This window comes from Equus quagga, chromosome 17, assembly GCF_021613505.1.
Source record: "Equus quagga isolate Etosha38 chromosome 17, UCLA_HA_Equagga_1.0, whole genome shotgun sequence".
Lineage (NCBI taxonomy): Eukaryota > Metazoa > Chordata > Mammalia > Perissodactyla > Equidae > Equus > Equus quagga.
Window position 1 is genome coordinate 32248388 of NC_060283.1, and position 8900 is coordinate 32257287.

The 8900-nt window shown below is 57.0% G+C and overlaps 1 protein-coding gene across 4 annotated transcripts in view; it reads left to right on the forward strand.

The window, feature by feature from the left end:
- The window catches only part of DTYMK (deoxythymidylate kinase), an 11550-nt gene extending 6008 nt beyond the window's left edge, over window positions 1-5542 (forward strand). For 2 of the 4 annotated variants that reach the window (XM_046644680.1, XM_046644683.1), the window contains 2 exons: window positions 1044-1241; window positions 5066-5542. In XM_046644680.1, the coding sequence (XP_046500636.1) occupies window positions 1044-1241; window positions 5066-5176 (309 nt within the window). In that variant the 3' untranslated portion in view covers window positions 5177-5542. The remainder of the gene's footprint in view (window positions 1-1043; window positions 1242-5065) is intronic. The other 2 variants (XM_046644681.1, XM_046644682.1) reach the window with 2 other exon arrangements.
- Window positions 5543-8900: the final 3358 nt, after the last annotated feature.

An 8900-nucleotide genomic window follows, 5' to 3' on the forward strand; every position in this document is an offset into this window, starting at 1 on the left:
TAGGTCCATGCCTGGCATCCAAACCAACAAACCCCAGGCCACTGAAGCAGAGTGCATGAACTTAACTACTATGACACCAGCTGGCCCCCTAGAATTTTTTTTAATTTTATTTTTGCGAGGCTACTCCAAGGAGCACTGGGCTCTCTTATCAGGAGGCAAAGGGTGTCTGGGCATCTCTTTTTTGTGATAACAGCCCTTGATGATTAATTCTTGAGTGGTGGCAAATGATAACCTTTGAGTTCTGCCCGTCCTTCACAGGCCAGCTGGAATCCATCTTAAAGGACACTTCCCCATGAAGTACTGGTCTCTCAGATCCCGGCTGTAAAAGGATAAGACAAATGACAAATGACTCGTGCTGCTGAGGAGCCGACAGCCTCGTCCCTCTCACTGTTGTCCTCAGCATGTGGCTCTGAGCTCCCAGCTGGGTTCTAACCCTAAGCCTTCCGAGCTGTGTGGCCTTGGCTCACAGCCTTGCTGGGCCTACCTTTTCCTCCAGAAATGGGGACTCTTTAGAGAGTCGATGGGATGAGCAAGAGGGAACATGCAGGAGAGATCACATGGGGCATGCTCAAGGCGGTTTCCTTCCCTCTGGAAGGGGCTGACACCCGGCAGCTGTGGGTGAAGGACATGGCTAAGGGCCCTGTGCCCGTCACTGGCCCCATCTGCTCTCTGCCCCAGGCCTCCAGTGCCCAGTGGGCCTCAAGGGTCTTTGCCACATTAACTGTGCGTTCTACCTGGCCAGAGGGTGCGGAGCTGCGTCAGCATGACCACCTGAGGACCCAGCTGTGGGGGACGGACCCACAGGGCCATGGCGCATTCTGTCTGTTTTTGAACATATGCACAGAGTCAAAGAAGGTGGCATGGGAAAGCAAAACATTTGAGATCTAGAAACTAAAAAGAGAGTCACTACCGTGTAAGAATTCTCACTTCTTGCTATCTCAACAAATGATAGCTCGTTTTTTTCCCTTTTTTATGAATCTTGAAACCAAAAATTAGACCCCGTTAAGCTTGCTTTCTCTGACCGTGGAGCTCTTTGTTGCCAGGATTTTTCCCTGGATTGGTGCAAGCAGCCGGATGTGGGCCTCCCGAAACCGGACCTGGTCGTGTTCCTTCAGTTACAGTTGGCAGAGGCCGCCATGCGGGGCGAGTTCGGCCGCGAGCGGTACGAGAACAGGACTTTCCAGGAGAGTGTGTCGCAGCGCTTCCACCAGCTCATGGGAGACACGACCTTGAACTGGAAGGTGAGAGTGTCATCCACTGGCACCCCGGAATTGCAGACTAGGATCCACAGGAGAGTGGCCCAGGGTCCCCTCTGCTGAACAAGACAGCAGTGTCAGCAAGGTGGCTGCCGTTTCTGCCTCGCTCTCCCGCCTGCAGAGCCGCGGGGCTGCTCCCTCGGGCTCTCGGGGCCAGCAAATTCTAATCCGTGGTGAGTTTTGCAAAACATGGGAATTTGGCGCCTTGTTGGGGAGTCTGGGGAGAGTTTGACAGACAGCAGCTCCAAGGCAGCAGCCCTGCTCGTGGGGACCGCCCGCGGGTTGCTGTCCTGCTGGGCTTCAGCCATGCTGTTGTCCAAATCGTGGATCCCTGAGTTGCTCCTCACTCTGCCTTCCGTTTTTATTTTAAGAGTCATTTTGTCATTGGAGTCTGTCATTCGCTGCCCTCCTCCTGCAGCTCCAGTCCCAGGGCTGTTCCCGCCCCGCTCGTGGGGGCGCACCTGTCTCCACACCGACTCCCGGGCTTAGATGGTTCTGATTCTGCAGCCTGGCCCGGGCCTCTGCCCCGGATGCTTAGCCCCACGCGTGTCCCCCATGGCCGTGCTCCACCATCTCCCTGTGCTTGTCCCCTCAGCCTTGCTCCCTCTGGTCTTGCTGCCCCTCACCCAGTGCCCTGGCCCGAGCCCCAGGAGTCAGCCTCACTCCTGCCTTCTCGCAGGACGCTCCAATGTCCTCCCAGCGGACCCCAGCGCTGCCCCCTCTCCACTCCTCCCTGCACTCACCTGATCCCCACCACCGCCCTCTCTTGAGCCGACCCTGGTTGCCTGGGCCCGCCTTTGTGCAGCGTGGCCAGAGGCCCCAGAGCCTCCAGTGGAGCCTGCAGGCACCTGGTCCCGGCGGAGGGTGCTGCTTTTTTGGACTGTTAGCAACGCCCACTGCCAGCCACAGGCAGCAGCCTGGCTGCTCTGAGGGGAAGCTCGTTGGTTTGGGTTCGTGCTTTTGGCTATCACGTCCGGTGGATGCCCCTCCCTTGACCGGCCTGTCTGGGCGGCTCCCCACTTTCCGCACTGACCGCCTGCCTCCTGTGGCGCGGGGCTCCCTCTGGGCGGCTCCTCCATGGTGTGGGCTGCGCGTGGGTTTTTAAAGCAGACGCTTGACCTTTTCATCCTCTTGTTCGTGTGCTCAGGTCAATGCTGAGCCCACACTGTCTGAGGGGTGAGGACAGGCACTCCCCACCTGGAGGCTGCGTCACGGCGCCTCGGCAACTCTGCCATTCCCCTGCTGGCTGACGGTCACATCCTCACTTCTGAAGTTCTGTCCTGTTTCTCCGCTTCTCTCTCTTCCTTAGTTCTGCACGGTTTAAATCCTTGATTTTTAACACATTTTGGCGTCTGTAAGGAACAGGACGAGCATGTATAAAACAGACTGTGAAGCGGGGCAGCAGCAGACAGAAAGTCCTGTCCCCCTGCCTCCCAGCGCGGGGCCCTCCCTGCTGGCCCTGCTTCTCTTCCCTCCTTTTACCTTTCTTACAGGGCAGCTCTCCTGGTATACATTCCCAGCTTTTGTTTAGCTGAAAATTAATTTTTTTAGCATTCTTTTTCAAACTTTTTTAGTAATAACAAACTTACAGAAAAGTTGTAAGTACTGTACAAAAAACCTTCCCCAGGACTGTTTGAGAATACGTTAGTACCTAACTCCCTCACTGCCGTATCCTCACGTAACTCCCACCTACCTCTCCAAATGGGGACAGTAACACAGTCCATTCCTACTGCCTGGTCCCCAGGCCCTGCTCAGGTTGCCCCACTGGTCCCACTAGTGTCCTTTATAACAAAGGACCCAGTCCACAGTCACGCCTCTCTGGTCTCCAGCCTGTGACTTTCATGACCTTGACATTTTTGAAGATCACAACAGTTATTTTGTAGACGAGTCTCAGACTGACTTTGCTGTTTCCTCGTGATTGGATTCGAGTCCTGCATCTTTGGCAGGGTGCTATGGACTGAATGTTTGTGTCCCCCAAATTCCTGTTGAAACCCAGTCCCGACTGTGATGGGATTAGGAGGTGTGGGCCCTTTGAGAGGTGACTAGGTCATGAGGGTGGAGCCCTCGTGAATAGGACCCCGGAGAGCTCCCTCGCCCCTTCCACCACGTGAGGACACAGCGAGCAGATGGCCACCTGGGTCCCTCACCAGACCCTGAATCTGCCGATGCCTTGATCTTGGACTTCCAGCCTCCAGAAGTGTGAGAGGGAAATCCCTGCTGTTGATGAGCCCCCGGTCTGTGTCACAGCAGCCAGGACGACTGAGACACAGGGAGGGCGCAGGAGTGCTGGCTCTCCCTGCTCCTGGTAGGTGGTGTGCAGTGGCAGTGTGTCCCATTTCTGGGGACGTTCACTTTGACTCTGATTGAGGTGAGCTCTGCCAGGCTTCTCCACAGTGAAGTTACTCTGCGTCCTCGGTCACTAGTAAGGATTTTGTGAGGAGGTTCTTTGAAACGTGAGAATGTCTCATTGCTCATCAGACTTGGTTTATTTCCACGCTTCTGTCTATACAGGCGCATGTTTTTCTGTTTGACTCACCAGCAGTCCGTTAGGACCACCGTTCCTTGATGCCAGGCTGCCCCGCTCTGGCCCGCGGAGCCCCTGTGGGCCCTGCAGTTGGGCACTTGTTGCTCCTGGCACATTAAGATCATCTGGGCTCAGCCTGTGCTTTCTCTGCCCCACTCTGGCATCGGCCGCTTCCCCAGGTATCCCTGGTTCCCTGTTGTAGAGAAAGATAGTCGAAATCAGTATCTGGGTGCTCGTTGCTGCTGGGGTGTCGCTGCCCCAGGCCCTCAGAGGACTAGAGGTATTCATGTGTGAGTTTATACACCGTGTGCAGTAAGCCAGCCCAGAGAGCCGTCCCGTGTACGTGTCCGGGACGGTTCTGAGCAAGAGTTCTGCGGCTGGAACAGTGACTGGAGAGGGGACTTCAGGAAGGTGGCACTCATGTGGGGTCTCGGGGTCTGTAGGAAGTCATTCTCATTCTGCATATTCAGACCTCATGAAATGGTTACACTTTTCCAAATGCGTCCACACCCCAGGAGCTTTTCCAGAGTTGCTGCTGCAAAGGCTGTCTAGAAGGCTCCCGGTCCCCCCGGCTGATGCTTGGCCTGGGCCTAGAGAAACGATGGAAGAGGGCACTCCCAGGCACACCCGCACTCTCCGTCCCACCTTCCTCCCTCTGGAGAGTGGCTCCCCTCGTGGGCTGGCTCCCTCAGGGACTGCAGGGCCTTGTGCTTTGCATGTGAGGGCGCAGCACTTACCGCCTGACTGTCCTTCCCCTTGGCAAGAGGGAGACAGCCGGCTGCATCAGGACAAACCCCGTCTTCCCCGGGAGGAGAGGATTCAGACCAAGGTTGGCTTCTCTGGAGCTTGAGCCCCGAGCAGCATCCAGGCGTGGCCACAGGAGTACAGGGCTGTGGCCTGGGGCGGGCGCTGCCCTCTGCCTCCTCAGTGTGATCTGAGCTCCACGCACGGCTCGTGGAAGGAGCTGAGGTGTGGGCGCCTCGCTGACGTGTGCCCCATGGGGTCACGAGCAGGGTGAGGGTCCATTAGGAGCGAGAGTGGGTGTTTCTCCTGCATCTGGGCTGCAGCAGGAGTCTGGGGTGGCTTTGTCCCAAGGACACAAAGCAAAGCCCACCCTCCCCAGTCAAGGCCGAGGGTCAGAGACGTGAGGGGTGAAGGACCCTAGAGCTGCCCGTGCTGTGCCTTTCCAGAACCCCACCCCCCCGACTTGAGATCTCCACGTACATGGGGAACAAGGACAAACATTAACCCTCCTCTTTTTCTCCTGTCACCCCCGTGGGGACAGATGGTCGATGCTTCCCAAAGCATTGAAGATGTCCACAAGGAAATCCGCGAGCTCTCTGAGGACACCATCCAGGCCGCCGCGCAGAGGCCGCTGGGGGAGCTGTGGAAGTAGATGTATGGCGCCCACAGGACACACTGGGGGGCTGTGGCCTCCCTTGCGGGCCTGCGAGGCTCGGTGTGCGGACCAATGGTGTTCACACTGCACCATATGGGGGCTGTGCCCGAGCCAGCGACAGGCAGAGCCGCAAGTCAGCCTCTGAGCCTGCGGGGCCCCGGGAACTCCACGCGGCCCAGCAGGACGACGGAGCAGGCTCCCTCTGCCGTCTTACCCTGAAGGTACCAGGAAAGGATGGTATTCCCTGTTGAAGTTTCGTGATAACCACATCCAAGCAGTTTCATCAAGATCATTGCCATGGCGATCACCTGAAATCTTCCTGAATTTCTTACAGGCACTAATAAAAATTCATTTGAAAATGTATTGGGGTGGCCTCGCTTTCCTCAGATGGCAGCCGCGGGCCACCCTGCTGAGGGAGTGTCCTTCGGGTGGCAGGGCCCCGCGCGGGGCCTCTGGACCTTCCTCCCCGCCCTCGTCTGGGCACTGCCCCGAGTTGACCAGTCTCTGCCATGCCAGGGCGCTGAGCGCCTTGTGCGCTGGCCTCGCTGGGCCGTGTCCAAGTGATGCGACAGTCCGTCTCATCTGAACACTTGTGATCTTAGCTTTGCCGTGCTCTCTGTTAGGATCTGGAATGTCAGGAGTGTCACTTTTCGTCCTGTTGCATGGTATGTTATTCTGAGATGGAGTGGGCTATTGGCACGTCCTAGTAGAATCCTGGCAGAGGGCTGGGTAGAGCTGGTGTGCAAGGCAGGGAGGGTGCTGGGCTGCCCCGCCTGGCGTCTCGACAGTGCCCCCGGCTGTAAGGGGCGGCGCTGCGGGTCTCAGGCCTTCCTCCTGTAGCCGGGAGACTGGACTCCAGGCAGAACAAGGATGTGATGTTTGTGTCAACACCAAGTTGCAGGTGGTCACAAGACGGTCTGCCCCGGGCTTGGGCAGAGCCTGTGTGTGGCCTGGGGGGTCCTGTGGAGCAGCAGCGCCCGGGTCCCCGGCCCCCTGCACAGGGCAGGGTCTGTTCTTGTCTGGGTTCCACAGGCAATGCTGCCCACCTCACCCACAGTCACTCGGCAGGTGGGTGTGGGGCCAGGATGTGCCCAGGCAGCCAGGCCCTCGGTCCTAGTCCCTGGGAGGCACCTGGAGGGGGGGTCAAAGGAAACAACAGGTGAGGACGGCCGGTGGTTGTCCATGCTTGGAGTGAGTCAACAAGGAGACAGTCCTGGGGTTGCGGTTCTGTTGTCTGTTCACAGAGTTCAAGGGGCTTGCTGCAGCTCTGCTGAAGGCAACAGGTTGGCCCTCAGGCGTGTCTGACTCAAGGGTTTGGTTCCACCCACCCAGACCATACAGCACACGCTTGAGGTCACAACTCAAGGACCCATGATTGAGTGACAAAAGCAAGCATCCACACGCAGTTAGACCATTTTCATGAAAACAGAGGCCCCAGGCCACCAGCACGGATGGCCTGGCAACACTCTGGCATTAACCTGCCCTTTTGATTTTTATATAACCAAGGTTACTTACTGTGTAATGAAAACGAAACAACGGGTGGACTTCTTATTTTTTTAAAGAATTTTTTTTTTAAAGATTGGCACCTAGGCTAGCAGCTGTTGCCAATCTTCCTTTTTTTTTTTAAGGAGTGGCACCTGGGCTAACACTGTTGCCAAGCTTTTTTTTTTTTTTCTCTGCTTTATTTCCCAAACCCCACCCCAGTACATAATTGTATATCTTAGTTGCAGGTCCTTCTAGTTGTGGGATGTGGGACGCCACCTCAATGTGGCCTGATGAGCGGTGCCATGTCCGTGCCCAGGATCCAAACCCTGGGCCGCCGCAGCTGAGTGCACGAACTTAACCACTCGGCCACAGAGCCGGCCCCTAAAGATTTTTTTATTTTGTTTTCCTTTTTCTCCCCAAAGCCCCCCGGTACATAGTTGTATATTCTTAGTTGTGGGTCCTTCTAGTTGTGGTATGCGGGACGCCGCCTCAGCGTGGCTTGATGAGTGGTACCATGTCCATGCCCAGGATTCGAACTGACGAAACACTGGACCACCTGCAGTGGAGCGCGTGAACTTAACCACTCAGCCACGGGGCCGGGCCCCGGGTGGACTTCTTAACGAGACCTGAAACCAGCAGTTTGCCTCATCTGGCTGCCACGGGCATGCCAGGCTGGTGCACAGCAAGAGGTCACGGCTGTCGGGGATGGTCAGTGTTGGCCGTGGGTCTGGGTGAGATGACCCGGGGGAGCCAGGTGGGTCCGGGCTGTGCCCTGAGCACCCAGCACAGATCAGGAAAAGGGCTGAGTGTGGACCCCTCAGCTGGAACTGTGGAGGGCCGGAGACGGGACTGGAACTTTCTGTGGCCTGGGTCAGGATGTTGGGGGAGGCAGAGACCGCAGCACAGACCACCGTCTCCGGGTGTGGCTGTTGGTTTGGAGGTCTCCCCTGGCAGGAGCTCAGGGGAGGAGAGGCCAGAGCTGAGTGGGATCCCGCAGGCAGCCGGCAGTGGGACTAGAGTGGAGGCAGAAACAGTGCAACAGGCTTCGAATTCACAGGCCATGTCCACTTCGTGAATACAGCTCGTGTTGTAAGGCATCTTGGCAGGGTTGCAGTGGCAGGCACGGCTAAGGGGGCTACACACCCTGGAGCACCTCGTCTCCACTGGCTCTTGGTCTCTTTCTAAAGAAGCCCATTGGGCACTTTGATGGGCAGAATCACGGCCCCCAGAAGCCCACGTCCTAATCCCTGGGACCTGTGAACAGGGCACCTGCATGGCAAGGCGGCCCTGAGATGGGAGCCCGCCCTTGACGGTTGGTGAAGGCCCTGTGTTCACATGGGTCTCTAATGGAGGCAGAGGGTCCCGGTCAGAGGAAATGATGTGGCAGGAGGAGGGGCAGAGTGATTCACCCTCACTGGCTCTGAAGGTGGAGGAAGGGGCCAGGAGCAAAGAAGACAGGTGGCTTCTAGAAGCTGGAAAAGCAAGTAAATATTCTCCCCTAGAACCTCTGGCAGGAACCAGCTCTGCTGACACCTTTGGACCTCTGCCCTCCAGGATCCTGAGAAAGTCCGTTTCCAGCCACTGAGTGTGGAGATTTTTGTTATAGTGCAGAAGCTAATACAGGCATTTTCTAGAGGCCATGGTTCCTGGGCCACCTTGCCTGGGGACCAGCAGAGTGCTTCCTGCTTTTCCTGTCTGGCTCTGGTCCCCTTGCACCTAAACTGGAAGGCGGGTGGGTGGGAGGAGGCGGGGAACCAAGCAGGTCTGGGTCACTCTGACCCACCAGGACTTCCCAGGCAGGGCAAGTGGACCTTGCTCACATCCTCCTGGGTGACCCACAGTGAGGCACCAGGTGCCTGCCCGCAGCTAGCAGTCTCGGCTGGCCTGGAGGGCCTGCTCTGGTAACTCAGACTAAGGCTGACACCACCCCCGGGACGCTTCCCACCACCCCGGCTGTCGAAGGGAGCGGGCGGCTGCGTGTCTTCTGAAAACCAAGCTTCATTTGTTCCCGTTGGGACCACAAGAGGCTGAGGACAAGTGGCACAGCTCACAAAGCCAGGTCAGAAGCAGCATGGGCTCCATTTGCCCACGTCTGGGGGAAACGAGCTCGCCACGTCAGTCCACCAACCCATTACTTAATCTTCCACGTACCATCAGGAGCTTAGAAAATGTCCTTCTTGTTATTATCACATCCAACTATGATTCAAGGAAAATCAGAGACACACAGACAACAAGC